We start from the raw sequence: 27,056 nt of genomic DNA on the forward strand, positions 1-27,056 counted from the left end.
GAAAACGCGTGCAGCCTGGCGTAATAAGGAGAAAGCTCTCTGGGCTGCAAACGAGCATGCAATAAATGCAGGTGCCTGGCGAGCTGGCTCCATCCCAGCCAGCTGTAACTCTGGTGCCTGCTCTTGGATGATGATTTTCATCAATAACTGAACTGAGCTTGGTCAGTTTTGCCCTGAATCCCTTCCTAAGGGTCAATTGCAATTCGAGAAAATGTGCTCGAGTGTGTGATGAGCGTTGCTGAAACACCGCGTCTTCCTTTTTCCAGGATGGACTTCTCTCTCCTCTTGTATTTATATTTTCATTTGTGATTTTTGAAGCCTCTTTTAGCTGCTCCAGCCGGGTTGTGTTTCCAAACGCAGGCTGCTCTTCAGGAAGCACATTCCTGCGGCTCAGCCCTGGAGATGCGTTCGGCTGCGAAGCAGGAACGCGCCCTCGCGCCCCGCAAGCCAAGAGCGAGATAAGGATCAGCCGGGAGACGGCGCTGCCAAGACACACAGTCTGGAGAGGAGGAGGAAAGCATCGCGGGAGGGAGCAAGGCTAGAAACATGCCGGCAGACACGAAGCATGAGCCGGTCCCGGTGGATCCAACCCCTCCAGACCTTCTCATGCGGAGCTCAGGGACAAAGCTACTGCCTTTAACAGGCCCAGAATACCCATTAACTACAAACGGCATGGTAAGAAAGATGCACTTTGAAAGCCACGAAGGAAGATTTTTGTCCCAAATTATCCCTGCTGTACGGCAGAGCAGGTTTTCACCTTTTTTTTCCGAGGACGATAACCCAGCCACGCGCAGCGTCGAGGCGGCAGCTGCGTTTCTATACATACCGACGTCATCTTTTTGGCCGCCTTTTGTACACATACCATAAAGCGCTGCCCATGCTCCCCAGGACCTCGCCTCCTTGCCGTCTGTGCTCATAATGTTTATTGCCCTCCCAGAGAACAGGAAGCTTCCAGAAAATGCCAGGGGTGCATATATACGAATGCTGAGTGACCATGGGGAAAAACATCGGTTCTTCTCACACTGAAATCATCTGAGAAGGAGGGAATGGCTCAGGCAAATTGCAGATCACGTAGCCAAGAGTGGGTTTTCCCAGCGGCTGCCGAGGCCTGTAGCTCCCCTCCGGCTCTCCGCCGGGTGTGATGGGGAGCCACGCGTGGTGACGTCTCTCCCGGTTCATTACACAACGCACCCAAAATGTATAGGCTTGAGCTCCGGGGAGGACCTGCAGGGGCCAGGGATCGCGGGCGAGGTCACGCTGCATCCCCAGCATCCCCCTGCGCTCCCAAACCGTGGAACATGAGCCCAGACACAGGGCTCTGGTGCCTGCTGCCTGCCGCGAACTGGCCTCGTACCGGTCTTGGGGAAGAGAAAATTGCAGTCATTTCTCCCTCCGCGCGTCATGAGAGCCGGTCGTGATTTCAGCACGGTTTAAACTACTTTCACATGAATTACAAATCCTATTGAAAAGCTCCTGGCATGAACACCGTGGGCTCCTGTCGGCTGGTGGTGGTGGCTGAAGCCGTTCTTCCCTCAGTGCGTGATCCCTCTGCAGCTGTGTTTGTATCAGATACACGGCTTTAGAAGAGGTATTTTTAAATACTGGATTTCCACTGAAATTAGAGCACACGAATAGGAAGCATTTATTTAATCTATAAACCAGGTAGATGATTTGAAACACTTTTAATATTCACTATGACTTTGAGAAGAAACAATACCGAAACTTTGATCAGCTGCTGCTTATGTTGCAGGCCAGATCTCCAGCAGACTAAGGCTGAAAGGATACACACGGTCTGGTATTGCACATCTCAAGCACCCCAAAACGATGAGTTGGAGCAAAAAAAGAGCTGGCACCACTGGTCTCCAGAGCAGAGACATGACACGTATCCCCCTACTTAGAAGAATAATGATTCTTTAAATATTTAAAGGCCCCATTAAGTTAACATGTGGAATGACTGAAAAAGCTCTTTCAAAGCAATACCGCCTGTTCCTCATTCTCCACCCAACCTGTTTACTTTTACCTGTGTCGGAGGGGTGTGCCTGCACCACCAGCACGACGGTGCAGACCTTCCCCAGCCTGATCCTGGACTGCGGCAAACAGCTTTGCCAGCACGGGCTCCACAGAGCGCTGGGCTGGAGCTTGTGTTGTCAGAACCGTGGGATTAAATGAAATATCACCTGCAGTCACGTACCAGCCGGCAATGCGGGTTTACCGTCCTTTGCACTTACCCCTCCGCGGCAGCGCCGGGCGCGTGGCCCTGGGGAGGCCGTGCAAGCCCACCCCCAGCCCGCGACGGCGCATCTTCGCTGCGCGGGTCCCCACGCCAGCCGGGTTGCAGCAAACTCCTGAGCACCGCGCGTGCTTCACCGCACGCCGCGTACTTCACCGCCGTGCAACCCACCCGGCAACTGCAGTCGGCGCGAACCACGCCGAGGGAGGATGTTTGCACTGCGTTGAAGAGTTTTGAAAGCACTTCTAGGCATTATCAAGTTTTGCAAAACCCTTGTTTTACAAACCGGACTTTGGGATACATGAATTTAGCCTCAGATTCAGAAAAAAATCGTGCATCCAAGTGCAAGTCCCAGTGTCTTTGATGCAGTAGCCGGCAGGAAGGTTTCTGTTCCACTGAGCAGAAAAAGAACGTTACTTGCAAGGAAAGCTGAATCCTGAAATGCTTTGCCTAATGGAGCACTGTGCAGGGGGAAGGAGAGACGCTCGAGAGACTGGTCCTTTCTTTCCAACAGAAAGGTAAGAGTGCAAACTCAGCCATGCTGCTTTTCAGCTTGGAAGCGGTCACTCCTTTCCCAGCGGGCTTGCTTTGGCTTTGCAACCCAGCTACCCCAGAATTATAACAAACCGTGGATCCCTTGTGGCCTTTCTAGAGGCGTTCTAGTCTAGAGGAGCGAAGCTCTGCATCAGAGAGGGTCTGCAGTCAGCGAGGAGATTCCTATTCCGGGCTCAAGTGCGACAGCCCGGGGACAGGGCCGTCATTCCGCCGCCGCCCCCGGCCCCAGCCTCCTCCCCAGCCCAATTAGCAACACCCCCCTGGGAACGCGTCCCCCGCCGCCCTGCTCCCGCAAACCGCCGCCGCACGCCCCGCCCCGCCTCGCCCATCGCCCCGCTCCGCTCCCCCCGGCCCCGGCCCCGGCGCCCCGGGCGGCACAGCCCAGCCAGGGCGGCCCGCCGGGACCCCCCCCGCTCGCCAGGGCTCCCCGAGGGGCGGGCAGGGCGACTACAAGCCCCAGGCTGCCCGGCCCGGGGGCAGGGCGGGAGCGACGTGGCGCTGCGCGGCCCCGCTCCGGCCGCCGGACCCCGCTGCGCTCCGCCCCGCCGCCGCGGAGCGCCGGGGGCTCTGCCCGCCGCGCCATGGGTGAGTGCGGGCCGGGGCGCGGGGGGAGGCGGCGGGACCCCCTCGGGAGGGGGCGGCCGGGCTGGGGACGGGCGCGTCCTGCCCCGGGAAAAAGTTTCCAAAAAGAAAAAAAAAAAAAAAGTTTGCAGCTTTTCCTACAGGCTGAGCCCGCCTCTCCCTCCCCCAGCCCCCTTGCTCCCTCTTTTTAGCCCTCCCCGCGGCAAAGGTACGGAGGGGAGCAGCCTGCCGTGCGCGGCCCCCTCCCGGGGGGGAGGCGGGAGCGGGGACGGGGGTGCGGGGGGCCCCGCGGCCTCGCTGCGGGCAGGGGGCGAAGCGGGGCTCCAGCAGCTCCCAGGTCAGCCCCGGCTCAGCCCGGTCAGCGGCACCGGTTGCTGCTCCGTCCTGGAGCACGGCCCTCCGACCAGATCTTGCGGTAGGCAGGGAGTCGCCCGGCAGAGCTCCTTGGGAGGCCCACCAAACTTTCTGTCCTCATGCGAAGATCTGAGGAGTCCTCGAGTTCCCCAGCTACATCAGAACAGACTATCCACAAAGCTGGATTTCAGTCAAAGTTCGTAAACTCCATCCCTGGAGCCATTCTCCATCCCTGGAGCCATTCTCCATCCCTGGAGCCAATCTCCATCCCTGGAGGTATTTAAAAGCCGGGTAGACGTGCTGCTTCAGGACATGGTTTAGCGGTGGCCTTGGCAGCGCTGGGTTAACGGTTGGACTCGATGATCTTACGGGTCCTTTCCAACCTAAACGATTCCATGATTCTATGAAACTATTACTGCTCATTAAACTAACAAGAAATACAGCAAAATCTGATGGGATCGGCTGTGGTATTTAGAGCGGGGCTGTCTGTGTCTAATTGAGTTTGTGGCTTGAAGCTAACGGCATGCCCGCTTTGTGCAAAGCCTTTTGTTCTCAGTGAGCAAATATTTTTTCTAATTATCTGCGTAACATGTACAAGGAGTGATAAAAGCAGAGCAGGTAGTCACACCGAGCATGGTAGGAGGGACTGGCACGTAGCTGGGATGGCATGAGTAACACAAATGAAACACAGAATAAATACAAATACAAAATAAATACAAATATAGCCATCACTGAGAAATAACCTTTATTGCTAGCTGTAGTTAAAGGCCGAGGAGAGACACTTCCTATTAAACACAGCTTGTGAGGGGAAGAAAGCCCTTAGGCAGGGTGAGGAAAGTTTTCCATGGTCTGGTGGTTGTGTCCACATTCTTTCCACATACAGTCTGCTGAAACTGTATTTCTAATTAAACAAAGGCAACGTGAGAATACAGATAGCAGCATATGCTGGGGACCAGCACAAAGCCCTAAGCTAACGCGCTTTACCCGCGCCCTCGGCGTTGTGACGGGGGGGAGGTCGCTGTCACCGCCGTCCCCCCGGGGTCCCTGCGTCAGCACGGGCTCTCCTGCCACGTGCGATCCCCCCGCCGTGACGTGACTGATGGGTCACACGTGGGCACCCTCCCGTCCTCTCCCCGGGGTGAGAAGTGTGTGCAGCAAGCACCTTTCTTTTTTTTAGAGTTGTTTGGGGTGGCTTGGTTGGTTTGGGTTTGGTTTGCTTTTGCTGTTGTTTTTTCTTGTTTTAGCTAAACTCCCATACTTACTAAACTTGCATGCTCAGCTGTATGGGGAGGGCAAGGTCAAAGAATCGCTTCTTGTATTTGGGGCCGGCATCAGTGAGCTTTTCAGCTCAGGATGAAGTTTGTCCCATCGTCCTGGACCAGCCTGAGAAGGTTGTGCCTGGCTCGGGGATCCGGGGCGCTGTGTGCTGTAGAAGGAGAGATGCAGACATCGGGGCCGCCCCCCCAAAGTCATGCTGAGAGTGCAAGATTAACTCGGAGAAATAAACTTTTGTGAGCAGTGTTTTTAATGGCGCGGTAGGGAGTGAGAATGTGGAGCCTGCGGTGATGCCACACGCGCTGAAACGCGACAATGATAACGCAGAACAATTCAGAGCCAGAAAGCAGAAGCTGCGTTTCCTACCCAGAACAGGTTTCGTAATTAGAATCAAGGGAGACCACAGAGGATCCCCCCATACAATTCCAGGCACTACAAATCACAGTCCTCCTTCAATACAAGTCTTAACTTCGTTAGCAAAGTCCTGTTTTCACAGTTCTGCACCCCAAATGAGTGCCCCTGCAGTGGAAGCGTGTGCAGGCCTGGCAGGTTGTGTGACTATCGGCAAGTGATAGCCTCTGCACGCGACCTAGTGACCTGTGGGGAAATTCAGCATCCTGGCTTTGTAGGTGGAAAGCTTTGGGTTTCCTGGGAGAGCTTTTCCCAGCTCGTGCATGCTGCCAGCTTGCCTGCAAGCGCCAGAAAACTGAACCTGGCATTGCTTGCTTGTTTTCCAGGTCGTGCACTGCTGGTCCTCCTCTTGTCTGCAACGGTCTCGCTCCTGGGTGGGCTGATATTTGGATACGAGCTGGGGATTATCTCCGGTGCGCTGCTTCAGCTGCAGATAGACTTTCACCTCAGCTGCTTCAAGCAAGAAGTTCTCGTGAGCGCCCTTCTTATCGGAGCTCTCCTCGCCTCGCTGGTTGGGGGGATCCTCATCGACCGCCATGGACGCAGGAGAGCGATCCTGGTCAGCAACTTGGTCCTGTTGGTTGGCAGCCTTCTTCTCACGCTGGCGAGGTCATTTATTGGGCTGGTCATTGGGCGCATGACCGTGGGCTTTGCCATCTCTGTCTCATCCATGGCCTGCTGCATCTATGTCTCAGAAATGGTGGCTGCTCATCAGCGAGGGCTGCTGGTGTCTCTCTACGAAGCAGGCATCACCGTAGGCATCCTGCTGTCCTACGCGCTGAATTACATCTTTGCGGACGTGGACGAGGGGTGGAGGTACATGTTTGGACTGGCCATTGCCCCGACGGCCATGCAGTTCCTCAGCATCCTCTTTCTCCCAGTGAACCCTGTTAAATTCAGCTCGTGGGACTCGGACTGCCAGAAGGGCCTCATTCAGTTGCAGGACACTGAGGACAGAGCAGCAGCAAAGCGGGAGCCCTGTAAGGAGAAGCATTACTCGTTTCTTGACCTTTTCAGGACCAGAGACAACATGAGAAGGCGGACTCTGGTGGGCCTGGGGCTGGTGCTCTTCCAGCAGTTCACTGGGCAGCCCAATGTGCTGGGCTATGCCTCCAAAATCTTCCACTCGGTGGGGTTCCAGAGCAACTCCTCGGCCATCCTGGCCTCTGTCGGGCTGGGGGCCATAAAGGTGGTGGCCACGCTTGTTGCGATGGCCTTTGCAGACAAGGCTGGCAGGAGAGCACTACTCATGGCTGGCTGCGTGGTGATGGCCATCTCCGTCACCACCATCGGCCTCACCAGCCGCATCGCTCCGCTGGCCATGGCCAGGGACTGCAAGGCAGCCGCAGACCCCAACGCATCCCACAGCGTCACCCAGCACCCCCTGACGCCCGGACCCTCCCAGCCTGCCGCGTCACTCATCCCGCCCGCATTAGGTGCTGGCAAAGGTCAGGCAGGCCCCGAGTTTGCTGCCGCAAGGAGCCTTGCAAAAGCTTTTGCCCGTACTCAAAGCAGAGAGGGTGTTCCCGATTCTTCCCTCGCTCAGAAAAGGGGCTTGGTAGGTCAGGCCGAAGAGGAGGCAGTGGGAAGCACTGGCCCTCCTTTCGGTGGCCCTCCCTGGGCAGAACATATGGTTTTAAATTGGATTACGCTGCTGAGCATGATGGCTTTCGTGAGTGCCTTCTCAATTGGATTTGGACCAAGTAAGTATGGTGTTTATATATCCTTGTACTAACCCAGAAAATAAAACTCTGATCTTTATAGTCTGCTTGAAACATTCATTATGTATCTGCTTTACCAAGCAGCTCAGTGTCTGGGAACTGGAAATTTATCCCCTTCAGCCCACTGAATAATTTTCTAGTATTGCAGCTCTGTCAGCTATCGGGCTGGTACAGCAGTAGAATAACTTTCTCTTCCATGCTATCGCTACCCTTGTAATGTTTTTTTTTGTCAAGCTCGTTGCAAAAGCAGAGCATCCCACAAGCACTACCTAATCCTCCTGGCACCCGGATGAGGAGGAAAATAGAGGGACCGAGGGGCTTCTCCTCTGTGATGAGGAAAGTCAGTGGCAGAACTGGAAGTGGAACCTCCTCAGAAGTTTGGCAATATCAGTTGGTCTTTTTCTGAAATCATTATTTATTCATCAGATGAGAACAGAGATCAGTTCGTGCTTCTGTGTAAGCTCTAGTGTTTTCTGGCATTTATTGCTTCAAATGCTTTGATGGGAGAAAACAGCACCTAACTCAAGGAAAAACAGAAGCAAGCGCACAGCAAGTCTCATGGGTTTGACGGTGACCCTGTAAGTTATTTCAAGCAAAGTAACCCTGGGATAGGAGAGACTACTTTAAGACACACATTGCTTATTGCTTTAGCTCTGATTTTAGCCCAAACGTTGTCTCCCCAGTCCTCTCCCTTTCTCACTTCTTTACAAAGAGCATGTCCTGGCAGCAGGTATGCTGGGTCTTTTCCAGCTCCCCTGAATGCAGTGACCAACTCCCTTCCTTGCTTCTTTGCTCCCGGGACCTCTTCGTTGCTATTTCATTCCTCCGTGGAGTGCCGAACGTGGGAGTTTTGAAGTGTTGTGCTGTGACCTGACTCTGAGATCGATGAATGTTTGACACCACCAGCAGCGGGTGCCGGGTGAAGCCAGAGTTTAAAACCCCTGCTGAAATCTTCCTTGCCCATTTCCCAAATAAATTGCTTACCTCCTCCGACTGTCTTTCTGATCTCTCTAATCCATGCAGTGACCTGGCTGGTCCTCAGTGAGATCTACCCTGCTGGGATAAGAGGAAGAGCCTTCGCCTTCTGTAACAGCTTTAACTGGGCTGCCAATTTACTGATCAGCCTCTCCTTCCTGGACCTTATTGGTAAGTGGCCGTCCCCCATCCCTCCATCTCCCACAGCTGGTATGGGGAGGTGGCCACCACAAGCTGTTCGGAGATTAAGTGGCATTTTGAACCCTGGGGACTTGATGCTGGGATAGGTGTGACCCTGATGCCTCTGAGAGCAGAAAAAACAGGTACCAGCAACACTGGAGGGGCTCACTCCGTCACCCGTTTCGTAAAAGTCATCCATCGCCCCCTGGGCTGCAGCGTAATACTGCAGTATCAGGAAGCTGCGGAGTTTGCAGCTTTCGTGCCGATAGCTTTACGCTGTTTCTTGCTAGCAGAGCTCTCGGCTGAGGCATTCAGCGGGCACTGCTGGCCCCTGGAGCTCGGCTGCCTTCCCTCTGTGGTGCTGCTGGCAAAGCCTGGTGTGCACCATCCCTCTCCCTTGCTGATTCCCAGTCCAGACCTTGCAGATAAGGAGCTTTCCCTGCCCTTTTGAGGGCTTCTCAAAATAAAATGCCCCTGTCAGGCACCAACGACCACCTCGCAGTAAGCAACCAGCTTCCTCTGTATCCCACGATGTGACCTGTCTCCGATGGACCCTTCATGTGCTTCAATCTCTCCGCAGATGCCATTGGTTTCTCCTGGATGTTTCTTCTCTATGGACTGATGGGAGTGATGGCTATTATATTCATTTACTTTTTTGTTCCTGAAACGAAAGGACAGTCCTTAGAGGAGATAGATCAGCAGTTCTCCAGGAAACGGTACGTGTGCTCTTGTACCAGCGCGAGCGCTGGCTTTGGGGGCTTCCCACCGGCAGCCCCGGAGGTCTGCGGCGCTGGGCAGCCCAGGGCTGTTGCAAAGCCTGAGCAGTGCCGCTGAGAAGCCCTCAGGTTTGCGCAGGCCTGTGGGATGGGGTGTGAGCTGCAGCGCGCTTCAGCAGCGTTCACGGCACTGAGCCTTGCGGCCGTGCTGCCGGAGGGCACTAGTGACGCTCGGCAGGAAAAGGGCTAAAAACCAGGGCTTGTGGGTGAGGGCAGGAGAGCAGGACCAGAGCATGGCACAGGCAGGTCAGGACTGCCAGGTCCTTAGAATAATCCCGGACTGATCCTTCTCCTCTGGGGCAGAGACATCTCCTGGGGTAACACGTGCCTCGGGCTCTCACCAGGTAATTTCCACACAAAGCCCATAATTCTGGCTGGGCTAGGGAAGATCGAGTGGTATTTGTGCAACGAGGGAGGTGGCAGGGAAGGATCACTGGAGCAGAGGGAGGTTGTGCAGCTGCGGGATGACCAGGGGCAGGAGCACAGACCCCGGGGGGTGGCCGGGGAGGGGTACCTGCTGTAACCCCCTGCCTGCCTCCGGGCTCCCCGCGAGCCGCAGCTGCTGCAGCTGACCTTCGCCATTGCCTGGCAGGGTGTGGGAAGGAAACGTGTTTAAGCAGAGACGTGGAAGAGGAGCGAGCTGCGCACACGCCCCGTACCAGAGAGTGGAGTGTGCTGGCAGCACGTGAAACCACAGATGTGCCCGCAGCATCGCCCTGAGGAGAGAAGCAGGCTCTGCCATCAGGACAGGTCTTTTCCATGGCCTTTAACTGGTGACCTCCGATCACAGACGGTTCTCGCTGCAGTGCCTTAGATCTTGGGACATGCCGATAGCTGTCCTTTGGGTCCTTGGAGGATCATAGCTCCCAGGCTGGGAACATGTCCTCCCTTTGGTATCTTCCGTTTTTCATGGTTTGTATCTCCTGTCATTTAAGAGATTAATGTTTTTGTACACAGGAATTAAAGCACAACTTTTGCTTTCCATCTGGGCAGTTTATTTGCGAGCAAGGTGCATTATTTTCCAGTTCTTTGAAATACTTGATGCTTTACAGCGGGGACAGCAGTGCAGGAGGAGTGCGTCAAGCACTCAGCAGCCTACGTTAATATTGTTACCCTTTGTAACGTCTGTGTAGGAGCCCGGAGTCTGCGATGGGCGCTAATGCAGCTCACCCTCCCATGTCAGTGGAGGCAGAACGAGCGCCAGCTCACGGGCTGCTGCTCACCTGCCTGCTCACCCACGGCCCGTGCTAAGCAAGTGTAGTAGTACATCTCACGTGCCTGTTTGGCTGCTTTCTTTTACACACAGAGCCCGTTTTGCATTCATTACCAGGGTTTGGAAGTACAAAAACGCATGCGGTATTCTAGTACCTTCTACAAGTTTTCCACCTCTTACAATTGTACGTTCTTTGATTAATTCACCCGTCTTCCTAACATCTATACATTAAAAAAAACCCACCCTACTAACACCACAGTCACTCCCCAAACCTTGTGAGAGAGGAGGAGCTGGTATCCTGCTGAACAGCCAGCCTTGCCTCTTTTGAACCCCTGAAGGACCCAAGTCCCAAAGCTTAGGGTTTTCCCCTGAAAATGCAGCTCCTTGGGGACCAGTGACTGCTACTCTGGGCCACCTGGTTGGCACCACAGGGACAAACACAGAGGATGTGGCCACATCACCCAAACCCCTGTCTCAAAGAGAAGCCACAAAAACACTGGAAAATCATAAAATCATAGAATTGTTTAGGTTGGAAAAGACCTTTAAGATCATCAAGGCCAACCGTTAACCCAGCACTGCCAAGGCCACCACTAAACCATGGCCTTGAGCACGACATCTCCCCAGCTTTTGAATCCCTCCAGGGATGGGGACCCAGCCTCTGCCCTGGGCAGCCTGGGCCAGGCCCTGACAGCCCTTTGGGGGAAGAAGTTTTCCCTAATACCCAACCCAACCCTGCCCTGGCGCAGCTTGAGGCCGTTCCCTCTCGTCCCATCGCTTGTTCCTGGGGAGCAGAGACCGACCCCCCCGGCTCCAGCCTCCTTTCAGGCCGTTGCAGAGAGCGACGAGGGCTCCCCTCAGCCTCCTCTTCTCCAGGCTGAGCCCCCCCAGCTCCCCCAGCCGCTCCTCCCCAGCCTTGTGCTCCAGACCCTTCGCTGATGATCTGTCCTTAGCTGTAATTCAGCCCGTGGCTGTGAGGTGCCAGCCATGGAAGTGCTTTTTCTCTTCCCACTGGGTGATGGGGGTCACCCATGGCCTTCCTCACCCATGGCCTTCCTCACCCGCCTCGGCCTCCCCGCCGCACCTCTGCCGCAGCGGGAAGCTGGTGTTTCCGCAGTCGCTCCCGCGCTGCAGATGCCATCACCTCGAGGCACACAAGGACACCCGTAACACAGAAAACGGCTGCTCCCTTCCTGCAGAAAAGCCCACCAATACTGCGCTGTATCGGGGTAACTCCGATTTACCGGGGAAAAAAGCGTCAGCGCCGTCCTAGCAGTTTTTCCTTACGGGTTGTCGCTATTTGCCGCCTGCCCCGGCAGCGCTGGGGGGACCCAGCCCCGGCGCGGCCGCCCCCGGGAGCGGGACGCGCCGGGCCTGCGCCGCGCCGGGCCTGCGCCGCGCCGGGCCTGCGCCGCGCCGGGCCTGCGCCGCGCCGGGCCTGCGCCGCGCCGGGCCTGCGCCGCGCCGGGCCTGCGCCGCGCCGGGCCTGCGCCGCGCCGGGCCTGCCGCCAGGGGACACCCCGGCTCCGCGGCACGGCCCTGCCCGCCAGGCCGGAGCCCTGCTGCGGCCCCGGCTGCCCCCCTTGGCAGTCCCCGCTGTGCGGCACCCTGCGGAGATGACGGACGGACGCACAGACAGACCCCCATGACCAGAATCTCAGCCCCGGGCGCAGCGCCCGAGCCGGAGGGACCCCCGCCCCGCAGCGCAGGGGTGCCGCTGCCCCGCCATGCTGCGCCTCTGGGCTGGATGGGGCCCGGCGAGGAGGGAGATGGGCATGGGAACTGAGGGGCACCCCGGCTGGGGCTGCCCTGGGGGCGAGGGGACGGGGATGGAGACCCTGGGGCCTCCGGAGGGGGTGAGGTGGGCCCAGGTTGGGGGCTGGCTGCTGGGGCCGCAAGCAGGGCTGATTGGGAGCTCTGGGGCCAGTAAACAGGGCTACTGGCATTGCCAGGCCTGTGGGTGCCGGTACGGAAAGCTGTCAGTTAGCTTGTGGTAAGGGGGGTTAACGAGCCCAGGCTGAGGGCTGTCTTTCCTGCTTGCTTCAGAAAAACATGATACAACTTTCCAAACCCAACAGCTTCGGCCCATGCAGGAGGAATCTGCAAGGGGCTGCCCAGGTCGTCAGGCAGAGCACACCGCGTTTGGGTGGCTGCGCTTGCCCAGCGTGCAAGGCACGGGGAGAGACGGTGCTGGCAGAGCCTGGGGGATGCTGCAGGGCAGAGTCCCACCTCGCTCCTGTAGCCCTTGCGACGAGGGGGTGTACGCACCCGGGAAGGGCTCCCTGCTCCGGAGACAGCTCTGGACCTGCCAGCGGGTGGCACGGGGTCCTGCACCTCCATGGCAGCAGAGCTGGGCTGGTGGCTCTGAAAAATGGAAAAGCCATAAAGGAGTGTTTAAATGAGAAGCTGAAGGAAAGTCAGTGGGTGTAGAAACTCAGGCTTGCCCCCCTTGTGAGGAGGATGTGGCCAGTGTCCAGGGAAAGAGCAGCAGGGAAATAAGTGATGCAGCTGCAATAAATAAGGTGAGTTTGACCGTGTACAGTACTGGCAGACCCACAGGAACATTATTAAGCAACCAAGCAAGGGCAAAACATAAAGGTGCTTCTGGCCCTATACCAGAAACTTAAAAAAGTAAGATAATGCCAGGCTTTCCGATTGCCCTGAATGACAACCCCAGTGCTGGTTTCTCAGGATGGGAGAACTGGGATTCCAGCAAGAAAAACGTAGAGCCAGGACTGTGTTACTGACCCCTGATCAGGATAAAGGTAATGACCGGCAAATATAAAATGAGATTAGAGAAACTAGCCAGCTCGGTGATCCATCAGGAAGAAAAAAGTGGGTTTGGGTACGGTAATGAGCCTCCTGGAGCACGGCGTGCTGGAAGCGGCGCGGAGGGCTGCTGCTGCGGGCTGGGTGGGGAGCGGTGCGCAGGACCTGCTTCACAAGGTGTTTGTGGGAGAGCTGTTCTCGGCGAGCGACTGCAAAACAACCAATTTAATGCTGTAGTGGGAGAGAGCACACCAAATAAATCCAGCGTGTGGCTCTACAATTTCAAGAAAGGGAACTATGAAAAAATAAGGTGATTAGTCAATAACAACAAAACGAAAAGGAACAGAGGGAAAGCAAGGAGCCTGCAAGCAGTCTGGAGGCGATTAAAAAAACGCTCTATTAAAGCCCAAGTAAAACATGTGCCACAACTCAAAAAGAACTAAGAGGTCCTAAAAAACGTCCCGCCTGACTCACTGCTAAGGTTAAGGAGGTATCACAGGGAGAAGGTCAGCGTTTTAAAAGTGGAAAGCTTTCCCACATGAGGAGAAAAGGAAAACCCATAAAACAGAGTAAAGTGTAGACAGAAAATTAAAAGAGCTAAAAAAGAGCATGAAGATCTCCTTGCAAAGATCTTTAAAAAGAAAGTTTCTTTAAATATATCAGAAGACAGACGCTGGCTAGGGAGCCATTGCCCAACACCAAGGTGCAATAGGGCACCGAGGAGGACAAGGCATGCCAAGGCAGCTGAGGCACGACTGTGTGTTGGTCTCCACTGCTGCAGGAATTGGGAGATGCTCACACCCAGTTCATTCCGGCAGCCCGTCAGAGGAACTAGGCCAAATGGCTGCTGTGCCGGAGGACTGGCAGGACGCTAGCGTAGCTCCCACCTGCAAACCAAGCTCTGGAGGGGGACCCTGGGAGCCGCAGGGGTGAGCGTCCCCTCCGTCCCTGCTGGGGCCGTGGGGTCCGGGTGAGCGTCCCCTCCCTCCCTGCTGGGGCCATGGGGTCCGGGTGAGCGTCTCCTCTGTCCCTGCTGGGGCGGTGGGGCCAAGGTGAGCATCACCTCTGTCCCTGCTGGGGCCGTGGGGTCCGGGTGAGCATCCCCTCCGTCCCTGCTGGGGCCGTGGGGCTGGGATGATCGTCTCCTCCATCCCTGCTGGGGCCGGGGTGAGCGTCCCCTCTGTCCCTGCTGGGGCGGTCGGGTCTGCACCAGCAGCGAGCCCCCGGGCAGACAGGCGGCTGGGAAGAAGCCAGCAGGCACGGCTGCCAAAGAGGGAAAGCCTGCCTTGCCAGCGTGCTGGGACTCTAGGAAAACACCAGTATGCACACGGATGGGAAGAACCCAACAGACACAACAGATGGACTTTTTCAAAAGGATTTTGGCAAAACGATTTTTAAAAACTGACATTGCCATAGGGTTGAAGCAACAGTCCTTTTATGGGTTGAAACCTAGTTAAAAGATATTCCTACCTTGCAGGTAGCGAAGTGCAGGCTTTAACAGACAGTTTTTGAGGACAAATGAGATTCAGCCATGAGGTTGTCCAAGACTCTGCTGCTCTGGTTTTATTCAACATCTTCATTTGTGGCCTTGGGAAGGGAATGGACAGCAAAATCTCCAGGTTTGTGGATGATGCTAAGCTCTTTTGGGAAATACAGTATTTCGCCCCTGACAAAAGGGCTCCGGAAGAACCTTGCAAAGGTGAGCGAGTGGGCAAAAAGGGCAGCTGGGGTGGATGTGCCAGGGGCCTCTGGAAGCCGTCTGGGTTAGTGTGGATCGGAGGAGCCCTCAGCCGGGTGAGCTAGCCGCCTCCATCGTCCTCTGACTGTGTCCCCACTCTAAATTTGTGACCCATTAACGTAGCAACAGGCTGTTTCTCTTTTTCCCTCCCCTGAGGCTGAGACCTCATAAGACTAGAGGATACAGAAATGCTTGAGGCAGTGATAAATCTTCTTTAGTGGGCTTTTATTTCCTTTTCTTTCACAATATTTTCTTTAGTTTCCTAGCCAAATTTTTTCTAAGGAAAGATTTCTGACTTCCTTTGAGCCACAGCTCAACATCTGTCCACATTGGGGGCTGAAGTAATACACTGTTAAGGGGTTTTGATGTCAAGCCCAAAACCCCACCAGGGATTTATGCAGCTCTCCCCTTTCCTCCCTCCTCCTCTTCAAACAGCCTTTCATTTGCTCTCACTAATTGTGCTGTCATGCCTTTCTTTTTTCCCCCGGTTGTGCAGACAGCCTTTCATGCAGACAGGTTTCGGTGACAGATGCCTGTGCCATGAGCTTTCCGAGGAGGCGGGTTGCGCTGCAGAGCGTGCGCATCGTCTGAACGCGCCGAGCCGCGCTGAAATGATCCAGGCACCCATCCAGCCCGGGGACGGATTAGGCAGTGGCTTCCCTACCCCCCTCCCCAAGTTGCTGCTGGATAATCGCTGCCGGTGGGGAGAGCCCCGCCAGCCCCAGCCCACCCACAGCCACCACTCGATCCTCTAAATGGGCAGGAAAATATTAGTTGAGCATCTCTTGGGAAATGGAAGGGGAGAGCCTTCGGGAGGATTCAGGCTGGGGACGAGGACGCTGCAAAGCTCGGCGTCCCAGGGGAGGTGGCTGTGGGTAAGAGGAGCACGGCCAGGATGGGGGGGATTGCACGGGGTTGAACGGAGCTGTTCTGGGCTGTGCCGCCTTCCTCGGGCGTACACAGCCAGAGCCGGATGGTGGGTGTGAAGATCCGTGCTTTTGATGACTTGCATGAAATTGTGAAACCGGGCTTGGGGCTGGGGACTGTGTAAATAAACCTGCTGAAATGGAAACCTGCTCTCGGGCCTTGCCAACACAAAGAGAACGACACTTTTGAGCAGCTACCAGATCTGAAGGCATCTGGGACACAACCAGAAGCTAATCCTGGAGAGGCTCAAAGCTTGAATTTCCTCAAAGTTGTGTTTGTGCCCAGGGAAGACTTTGTCGTTGGCAGGAAGACTGGGATAACGGTTGGACTCAATGATCTTAAGGGTCTTTTCCAACCTTAACGATTCTATGATTCTATGATATAGCAAGTGGGGCACTGCACAACTCAAGTACATAGGTGATCCTTATCCTGGTATCTCTGTTTTCCAGCTCTCCTTTTGGGCAGAGGATAGGGAGGACAGCGAAGGGCTAGCCCGGACCATCGGCCAGCTCACAGAGAGCCCCTCGGAGGGGGCTGGGTGCCCTGTTTGGGGACCTCTGCAGACCTGCCCGGGTCCTCTTCTTGCCCTGTCCCCGCCGGGTGCCTGTCGGATGCCCCGGCAGCCCCGCACCCCTCCTGGTGCTCCCCAGGTCCCCGTCCCCTCCTGCTGCAAAGGAAACAGCTGCAAAAGCCACTGCCCTGTGGTCTGTGCTATGGGGTCAACACTATGCCAGAACCAGAGAGGGACGCGAACTAGATGTTTATCACTTCTTTATCTCATTATGATTTTTTTCTTGTGTTTTAAATGCTTGTCTGCAAAGATTTCCGAGAGAGAGAGAAGCATTTTATCTGTCCCAGGGTCTGCAGACCCGCACAGGGCCGGGCTGGGAGGCGGCAGGGTCGGGGCACTCAGCACTGAATTGCAGGAGGTTTTCAGTGAAGTTACGGTGCGGTGTCAGGGTGGACTTTCTAAAAACACTGACGAGCCACCCCCCGCTCTTTACATGTGCTCCTGCGCTGTAGTCAAAACCTGAACGATGTAAGAAATAAGTACAAACCTTGGCTTGTTATTGCTGGTCCAGACTGACTTCAGAAACCAGCTCGTACACAGGCGATGTGAAGTTTGAGGGTGCATGCACCACCTCCAAGTCCTCGAGCACCAGCCGCGGTAACGTGATCTAGGTGAAGACTGAAAACAGAGCGAAGTGTCAGTCCCTGCTGCAAACGCTCCCAAGGCTCAGCAGCGAAGCGTGGGGACGGGGGTCTGCGTCGCTCTTGTGCATGCGAAGGCAGCAAGCTCAAGGACTGGATCCCGCTTAGTCGCTGCTCGGAGGGATACAGGGCTGGATGAAAGGAGCCAGGATACGTGAAATACGATAACTGGAAAAAATACGAACCAGAAGATGGGCTGTTTAATGCACTACAGATCCAGCAAAATAACCAGAGCTGAACAAAAAACATTCCTCATATAGGAACAAAGCTACCGGCTCGAGCCGGGGAGAACCTGGAAGGCCAAGGGTGCGTTGGGATGCGCTTTAGTTAGCTTGTGGGTCTCCAGGCACCGCGTGGATCAGACCCAGGCCCAGGGTGCAGCGGGGGCTTTCTCCTTTCACTGCATCTCTCCTGGCCTCTCCGAAGGGCTCCTTCCAGCACAGGCACCTTCAAGCTCCCCGTGTTTGGTGTCTGTGGCTTGCAACCTTGTTCTTCGTGCTCTGCCTGGCCTTCTTGCTACTGCTTCTGCCCCTGGCCTCAGCTCCTCCAGCCCTGAGGTCTTCCCTCTGCTTAGTAAATCAGCAGAAGGAGAGTTACTGTCACTTTTAATCACAGGAGTAAAGCAGGGACAGAAAAGTAAGGTCCCCCAAAGACCAGGACGCTGAATGAGTTGCTCTGATAGGTCATCCACCCAGAAAAGCCTCTTGTCCGTATGGAGACAAGATGCCTTGGGATGGGCTGCTTGAAACCTCAGGAGCGGTACTGGGCAATGCAGAAAGCACCGCTCTGTCCCTGGGCCTACCGGCACAAATTCAACCTCTGGATAAGCAGTAATCACATAATTACCTTTACTGGGGAGTTTTTCCAGTTGTCTCCAGGTAGTTTTGAGCCGCTGAGCTGAGCTCTCCCCACTGGGAATCATCTTCTCCTTGCCACGATGGCAGGAGCTGCAAGGAGCTGGCAGTTGTCAGGAGCCATTTCCCCTCGGAAAGGTCCCCTGCGAGGGTCCGGGGGAAATCACCGCGCTCGTGCGCCACGGTCCCGCCGCAGCGCTCCCGGCACCGCACCCGCGACGCTGCCTGTGCTCGCCACCAGCTCTCGGGGGTAACAACCACCCTTTTGTTCTCACTCAAACTCACAGCTGAGTCCTGGTGCACGATGTGACCTCCTGCAGCAATACAAATAAAAATGTCAGTACTACGGCTATTAATAGTGTTTCTATTCCTGCTGCCATTATGATTGCTTTTGCTACTATTAATAATAATATTTACATATGCAAAACCACAGATGCAAAACAGATGGTTTGGTTGGGACCTCTGAAAAAACTTGTCTCTGCCACATATATTTATGACAAAGGCAGAGGGTTAACCACACCGAGTGCCATACAGAGAACAAATAGATGGGGAAAAAGAATGAAATAATTCCTTCCATATTCCCGACAGAGGCCAAAACTCCTCCATTCCCTCTCTCTGCTTCTCTCCTTTCTAGCATTTGAGACGCTTTTCCAATACCAGGTCAGGGATGGTTTCCATATTTGTTCAGACTTGTCTAATTTTATTTTCCAGTTCAGCTATTATTTTTTCAGATGCAGCTTTTCCTGATGGATGGAAAATACAAAAGGAATCGCTCATCTGCTCCCTGCAAGCTTTTTCCTGACCGCTGGGAAGCTCAGGCACTATTCCAGGCCTGGAGTAAACCTTGCCTTGCGGAGAAAACTTGATCCTTGTTTGCTGAGTTCACACGTCTGGGAATAATTTAAGCTAAGGGGAAAAGTAAAAGTGAGAAAGACTCCCACCATCCCTGAGCCCATCTCGTTCCCTTCGCCGTGCAGCCCTGCCTGGGAGGACGGCCGTGGCCATGCAGGACGAACAACCGCGTCTCCACTGCTGGCCAATACTGTAAAGAAGAAAGCAGCAGCACAGGGCAGGGCAAGACTTCTGGCGGTGTCACCCAGGCTTGTGTCACAGAAGCAGAAAGGAACGGCGAGCCTGCCAGCAACACGGCATCCCCCTCTGCTTTCGGCGGCTGCGGCAGGGCTGGGCGCTCTCCGTGGCAGAGCGCGCAGGGGCTTGGCTTGGGCGGCCACCTTGCTCTTTGCTCCTGGTTTTCCTGCAAGGATGAGGAGAAGCAGAAGGACAAGGCTGAAACAAGGACCTCTCGTGTAGCTTTGAACTGGAATTATGCAAGAGTCCCACCAGCATGAACGGCTTCCCTGTGGGCATCCTTTGGTCTCTTGTTCACACAACCTTAAATACATGGACACCAGAGGCTCCCCTGCACCCATGGGCGTCATGTCTGTGGCCAACAGGACTCCCCAGCCCTTTTCCGCTGACAAAGACCCGCGGGGACACCCTGGTCTCCCCCAGCAGCCCCAGGCCCGGCTGCTCCTTCCATCAGCAGAAGGAGGAAGAGGAGGAGGAGGAGGAGGGAAGGGTCTATATGCTCTGCCACAACAAAGCAACGTTTAAACGGAGAAAGCCACCGGACAGCCCGTACCACATGCTAATGAGTACAACGCAGCGTCCCCGAGCACTAATGAGTAATAAAGTGCCCCACAAACTAAAGAGCCCCCAAGTGCTACTGAGGACTAAGTAGTCCCCAAATACTCACATCTCTCTCAGGTCAAATTCCACTTTTTAAACCAATCCCCATCACATTTTACACATCGGGCTGTAGAAGGCCTCGGAGGGGCTGTTAGGGTCTATTGTAGGGGAATAAAGCAAGTGTCAAAAAGACTTTTAATGCCCAGTTAAAAATGGCTGAAACGCAGCCTGCAGTTACCTGATAAGCTGCAAGGTCTCTACTGGGAGAAATATTTTGGTTTTTAAATTGTCTCAACCCTTGCACACTTACAAGAGGCTGGCCTTGGCTCTAAACTAAAGCTTTGTCAAGTACATTAAAACAATATTAAAAGCCTGGCTTTTGTTCCATAAAGACTTTTAATGCTTGTTGGTTGGGGTTTGTTTTCTTATAATGGTTATGACCAGTAATTATTGAACATATCAGAGCACTGCAGCTCTCTGCAGCTCTGTGTGGTTTACAGCATCGATACTCCTCCCAGCGTGGTGGCCGTCCCATCTCCGCCGTCCCCACCACGCAGGCGTGGGAAGCAAAGAGCTTGGGGGGATTAACCTGTCCAGAGATGCGTAGCAGGGCAGTGCCAGAGCCAGAGGACAACGCCGGTGTCCCACGTCCGTGGGCTCTGCTCATTGCAAGAGAAAATACTTGCTCAGTACAACTTACCCTCTTACTCTTTACACGGGAATTTGAGAGATTGCACCCATTTACTGGTTCAATTAACCTTTTTTGTGAACAACTACCCAATGACTCCAGGCTATGGTGTCCCTCGGTGGATTTTATGTAGATATTTGGACATTAAAAAGTTAGATGCTTGAACGGCTAGAGGTTTTTTTTCAAAGCAGATCTGTAATTCATTCAAAGATTCAGTCTCAGAGCATCAACAGCCAAGAAAGCAAGGGTTCAGGCTGCGACAGGGTGTTTCTTACCGTCCCGTGTTCTTCCTCCGTGCGGCAGGGGCTCGCCGGGGCAGACCAGCCTCGTGGTGCTGTTTTCCTGCTATCCCTGTGCTCTGGGAAGCGTCTTCGCGCAGTAGCAAGTGAGGCCAACACACAAAATTAATGGCATTTGAAGTTCAGTGCAAGTCTTGCCTGTCAGGAATGCAGCATTAAAAGCAAAACTTAAAACTTCCATATTGCAAAACCTATTAGCTGCTTTACCGTTTTTGCAGTCGTGCCAGTTCACTCATACTGGAGCTTTTACCAAAGCATGACAGCTCATATGTTTAGCTTGGGCCAGGCTTAAAGTTCTGATGAAGCCTAATCTTGTGACCTGTATTTACTTTGGCCAGGGAGGCCTTTTTGCACAGACGACTTCCTATCCTTCCTAATCTTTCCCGCAGGAAAGAAGCTGGGAATTATGAGTGGGGGGAGGAAGGCGAAGCCAACCAGACACGCAGCGAAAGAGAAACAAGTGCTGCACGTGTCGGTGAAGCGGCCCAGGTTCAGGGACCTTGTCTGTTAAGGCGAGGAGTTAAAGGGGGAGTCAGCACCTCCGCTGCCATCATCTGAGATGCGTCAAATCCATCATCGTTTCTCTGGAATTTTACCCATCTGGAAATGTGGCTGGCTGCAACTGCGACAGCTTCACGGCTTAAGGATGGAAAAGTCTCTGCTGGGCTCGAACGTGCCAAACCTCCCACCGAAACAGAATTTGGTGGGTACAAACCCCTGGCAACGCCCTGGGCTTTGTCACGGGCCGGCTGCTCCCAGGCCGCGGCCGGTCGTGCCCTGCGAGCGAGTTGGCTCTCCAAGCGCCCATGGAAGGAGCTGCTCTCTCCTGCGTGACAACAGAGGGAGCACGGACCCTGTGTCAGGCAGCCTAGCTGGAGGCCAACAGCTAGATAACGTCAACTGCCTCGCTCCTTACCTCCGTTTCTACAGTCTAGAATGAACTGGGAGAAGCACGTGTAACTACCAGCCTTGGGCATCCCGCTTTCACCACCTCTCTAAAACCTGGCAGGCCACTTTTAACATTATGCTTCGATTTGCTGCAAATTCTCTGAAAGAAATCGGGGAAGCTGGAATCGGTTCCAGTCTTCACCTTCTGCTTTAACACGCAGGCCAACGCCAAGGTCTGTGGAGAAGAAAAATACAGGGACCCTTCTGGAGCAATTACAGCTTGAGCTACACGCAGGCGATACCCAGCCCTCCCCTTGGCCCCACCTGCAGTTTACTTCCCAACCCCTAAACTGGAGCTGGAAGATTAAAGACAGAGGAAAAAAGGTGAGAGAAAAACCCAGCACACACACTGGTGGTTTTCTAAGAGAAAGCCAGGACCCTGCGGTGGCATTTACCCGGCCCCGGGGGCAGAAGTCGCCCGGGACGTGACACCATTTTTCCACTGGAAGCCAGATGCACAAAGTACCAAACCGCTTTCTAAAAATGTCTTTCTTATCGTGTTTTGAAGCAACACGGTAAGCACAAACCTACCTTTCTAAGGCAGCAGCGAGACACTGTGCACCACGCTGGCACTGGAAGCGCTGGCGAGCTTCACAAACCCCCTACTTTATATTCAGCAATAGGCTCCGAACGCAGAGGCGTACCAACGGGGTGGGGGGCGTTTTCGGGAGACGAAAGGCCAGGCAGGCTTGGACCCTGCTTGACATCTCGGGTTTGACCAGTTCCCATGAGTTGAAATAAAAGATTCTGAGTGGCTGGAAATATTCCTCAGTTTCATTCCCACGGAAGAGAAAGTGCTTAAAAGCTTTCTAAGGTTAACGGGAACGTGATGAAAGAACCATTTCTGTAGAGCAGCATTTGGAGTAAACGCCTCCTTTCAATGCGTTTTCCAAGCATTATAGCAGAGAAATTTGGGATAGGGTTCAAATCTCTCTCAAACTTCTGGAAAGCGAGTGGTGAGGAAGCAATCTATTGCGCTGCTGCGGAGATGCTCCAGGTCGCGGCTCGGGGGCTCTGCCGCGGCCGAGCTGGGGCTGCCGGGAGCAAAGCACCCACCAGCGGGGAAACAGAGCACCCACGTTTGCTCTGATAACAGCCCTGAAACCCAGCGCGGCCACCCCACAGGCGTATGCGCACTGCCCGCAGGGATTTGCCCCGGAATAATGTCTTTCCGAAGCTGGCTGACGCTTTTTGCCTCAGAGGGGAAAGCTGTCGTCCTAAAGCTTCCCTAATTAAGCAATTGGGGAATGCGGGAGCATGCTGCATCCCTAATTCCCATCTAACCATCAGGCCGAGAACTGGGGTTTGGAAATACAGTGAATTGGAGCAGTGGAGGGGGTACGCTTTCCTCCTGGCGTACAACAGCGCGTCCCAGCTGTGCTTTCCAAGCCCAGAGGTGCGCTGGAGCGGTGCGTGGTGCCCCACAGCGGCTCGGAAGCCGTTCGTTACCAAATGAGCGACAGTGGTGACCCGCTCCCGGGGGGCTGGGACTGGCAGAGGGGGGCACAGCACTTGCCCGGGCTCATCGGGCGCTCGCCCTGCCTGCGCCAGCTGCCCGGTCTGCGCACGCAGTAGCTGTGACCGCATGCAGAAGTTGGTAATGCAATTACACGCATACCGTGCTGATTAATTGGTACCGCCTTTTTTTTTTTTTTTAAACAAAAAACTCTCTAGCATCATAAATAGTTGAATAATTATTCTTTCATTATGATTGTATTTTTTGCTGTTTACAAATACTTACATTGGACCAAAGCGGTTGCAAAGATTTTGCTAAGAATGCCAAACCCACCAGCAATGTTAGGAGAAAGCCTGTAAAGGCCACTGGTTTTTAAACTGCTTAAGAGCAGCTTAATGTGCACTGTGCCTTGAGTTTAGTTCTGCCTTGCAAGGTTACCTCTCAGCAGAACTGCAAGCAGGAGCAATAAACCCTGCAAAGGCTTCAGCACAGATACACATTTCACACCCGACGGCTGCAGCGCAGCGAGGGACGTGTTTTGTGCAGAAGTCTCGCAGGTGATTTGCTGAATCAGGACCTTAAAGCGGGAGCTATTTTCTACCACTGCACAGTGGTTTTGTAAGGCACTGAATTTTAAATAACCCTACCGAAAACGAACGCTGATCTCGCCGTTAACGTGCTCTTGCCCCCTCTGCTCCCGTGCCGCCCTGCCTGCCCGTGTCCGAGCCCAGAGGTGAGGGCAGGGCAGATCAAATCGATTGCACACCCCCGCGCTATGGATGTTAGCGAACAAGCTCCTCGTGACCCCGCACCTTTCTGCCATGGGAAAAGGTTGGGAGGCTCATTTCCCCGTTTGCAGGGACAAACAGCAGCAGGTTTACATCACAGGGCAAGATCATATTAATGAGCTTGCTGCATCACGTAAGCTACACTTTGCAGTGTAGTTAAGCAGTTATGCCAACCACCAAGCTACCCTGGCAAAGTTCTCAAGCTTCATCAGACTGAGGAAATCAGGCAGAAGTTTTGCATTTCTATTGACTTCGATTTAGTGCCACAGAAGGCGCTGGGAAGAACGGATGGGAAGAAGGGCTCTGATCAAGCTGAGTTAGCGAGGAGCCATCAGCCCATAGCAAAGCAAACGCGAAGGCTGCCTGCAGGCAGCCGCGGCCAGGAGGCTGTGCTTGCCCGCCTGTTTGGGTTTACCAGGACAGAGCTCCTGCATTAACTGCGTCATGCTCGCAGGGAGCAGCAGCTTCAGTGATGGATGGCTTCTGCAGAGATCTTTTCTACCTGCCAACAGGGCTGAGCAATAAACAGCCCGAGGCAGCATCCACTTCATTTCCTTAACACCTAAGTGCGCTGTGCCCGGCTTTCAGATCACGCACAGGAGCCAGCTTGCAGCTGCAAAGTGTGTCCAGGCAATTACACACCAGCAAGCTCCCGCAGCGCTCTCCGTCTTGGGAGGTGAGATACAAAGAGCTGAAAGCCAAAAGGAGAAAGCAATGGGTGCTTTATTAATTACCTGTGGACGGGTGACCGTTCGCCTGTACAGGGTGCATGCGGAAAACAAGCAGCCTCGTCTTGCAGCTTAGCAGCATTCCCAGCACGTGCCTCCATCTAGTTAGGAAGCCGTGCTGATGTTCAGGCATTGGATCACCTCTGAGAGCCGCTGGCCGGTCTCCCCGGCCCGCGATGCCAGCACTGAGCACCACCGGTGCTGGAAGAGGCTCCGGGAGGCAGGGACCACCTCGCAGCTCCGCAAGCTTTGCAGCTCCGCAAGCTGCGTATCAGAGAAAGCGGAGGGAAGGGATTTAGGTTAGCTGCATTCGAGCATTCCTTACCAAACCATCTTAATCCAGGGAAGGGAAGAGGCAACGTACCCCCGATCTGGGCATCCACAGCCCAGCTCTGAGAGCCTGCCCCCAACGTGCCTGCCCTGAGGAGCATACTCTCTCCAGTCAGCATCCAGCCTGTAGCCAGCATAGTTGGCTCTTTGCAGAAGCCCACCATCTTTAATTTAGCATTGACCTTGGCCCGCACAGTGTCCAGCAGAGGGTATCAAGGTGTGTGACCTCAGCCCGTCCCAGTCCCCCAGCCGCTCCAGCCCCGGGACTGCTGCCGACGGCGCTGGGAGCTCCCCGCAGCGAGCAGCTCCAGCCTCAGCCCCCAGCGCTCCGCCGCAGCAGCGCGCTCGCAGAGCAGAGCGTGTCATACTTCTAAAGAGTGACAAATTACCAGGAAGGGCTCCCCCCGCACCCCAGCTCCGCTGTGCACAGCCGAATTCCCCCGTGCCGCATTAACAGCTAATAAAACAATAGAGCTTTTAGTGGTGGACTTCAAAGGGATCTCGGGCAGATGAATGAATTTAGCATTTCTTCACTTACTGTCAGCACTGAGGGAGAGAAGGGCAGGCTGAGGTCGAAGGCTTCAGCAGGCAGCGGCAAACAAATACAGCCTGGTATTTGGGCTACTGTAGAAAAACGAGTGGTAAATCAGCTAAGCACTTGGTAAGTACCAGGTTTTTCTTCTCCTTTAGCACTGCTTGTCCACTTCAGCTGCCCTATTTTCTTCTTATTTTTGTTTTCTTGTTATACATGACCACTACAAAAAAAATACCATCACAATTAAAAAAACCCCCACAGTTACACCTAAACCACAAGTCACCAACAGCTCATTACAGCGTGGAGAATCTTTAGTCAGCCTGGCCCAAACTCAAGCAAACATAATTATTTTCAGCCGTAGCAACACAATTGTATTTGTTAAACGTGCCTTGAGGTCCCGCAGCTGATTTACAGCTATGTGTCCATCTACAAAATGATTTCTGCAAACCATTAGTTCGTTGTCACATGCAGTCACAACAAGCATCTATATGAATTAAGCATCTGTATGAATTAAGATTAATTCTATATGAATTAAGCTTTGAATTGTGCAACTAAGAGCGGATTAGTATTACTTGAACGGCATCTCCCTTTTAGGAGCTGGAGAAGGAGGTACGAGACAGCAGGAAAAGCGGGGAGAATGGTATTTGTCGCAGATAGCATAGCTCAAGTCGTCCCTGCTTGGCCATGTGGGTAAAGACCCTCCAGCAGCTCACCCCACACGGAGCGAGGGAAACGCAGAGCTGAGCACCGTAACTTGCACCTACAACGGCGATGCGTGCTGGTGGGGAAGGCAGGCAAAGAGTCACAGCTCCCAGCGGCGAGGCTGCGCCAGCCAAACCTTCACCAGGGCTGGAGCCTACGGGGCAGCTTGGAAGGGATTAGAGATGGAGGAGATCTTAAACAGATGAAGCATCGTTTTGTAAAACTGCCACAAGCAACACGACTTAGTTGCTTTCTTATGTTTCTCCTCCATTTTCTGACCGGCTCTTGTTAAGTCAAAGCCTTTACTCCCACACAGTATCTGAGGAAGAAAAAAATCTCTGATTGTTCTGTGCATGCTTTTTTTTTAATCCTTATGTAGTACATGATACCCAAAACAACAGGAATGAATTATCCTAGTTTTTAGAGTTGGCATGTTTTAGCCTCTTGAATACCATCGTCGATATTCTACATCATTTCCAAGTCCAGCCCAAATGGCTTGCTCTGGAAAACAACTTTAAAGGTTGCAATCATTTATGTCGCATTCACATCTGCTGCCAAATTTTCAAAGCATTCTCCATTTGGCTGTCCTACAAAACACTTCTGCAGAGGACACTTTCCAAGCGTTCGCCACCGCCGTGCAGCGACAGCATTTGCACGCCGTTGGCTCATGCGGAGCCGCGGCGATGCTCAAAAGCAGCGGGCGCGCAAGCGGGGAGGGAGACGGCCTCCTGATAACTGAGCTGACAACTTCTAGGTTCTCTAAAACCAGACCCTTCCAAGAATGCCCTTTGTTCAGCAGTTGCTCCATTCAGTCTCTCTCCCTGTTTGCTTGTAATTTATTCCTTCTAAAAGTCTTGCCCTAGGCTAGTAGAAAATTAAAACAAGGAGCCAGATTTTCTTCCTTTTTTTTTTTCTTCACTTTTGCTCTTTCATCAAGAACAGTGAAAATTTGGCACAGTTGAATATTTTGTTCAGCTCTTTCTTTCAGTCTTTGAAGTCCCCTAAAGCCTTGGTAGGAGTCTAGGCTTCCACTCACATCTGCTTTCCATGAAGCCATTTACCGCACTTTATTTGTGCCATATTAGATTTTTCAGGACAGGGACAGAACTAACGAAGCATTTTCA

The 27,056-nt window shown here is 53.9% G+C and overlaps 1 protein-coding gene across 1 annotated transcript; it reads left to right on the forward strand.

Moving 5' to 3' along the window:
- Positions 1-546: 546 nt before the first annotated feature.
- On the forward strand, positions 547-9,978 carry SLC2A10 (solute carrier family 2 member 10; the record flags this gene model as incomplete). The annotated part of the gene is made up of 5 exons (XM_082325680.1): positions 547-675; positions 5,385-7,110; positions 8,152-8,274; positions 8,864-8,999; positions 9,652-9,978. 5 exons carry the CDS (start codon positions 547-549, stop codon positions 9,746-9,748), a joined length of 2,211 nt encoding a protein of 736 aa, XP_082181806.1. The 3' UTR covers positions 9,749-9,978.
- Positions 9,979-27,056: the final 17,078 nt, after the last annotated feature.

This window comes from Platalea leucorodia (assembly GCF_965183815.1).
Source record: "Platalea leucorodia genome assembly, chromosome: 13".
Lineage (NCBI taxonomy): Eukaryota > Metazoa > Chordata > Aves > Pelecaniformes > Threskiornithidae > Platalea > Platalea leucorodia.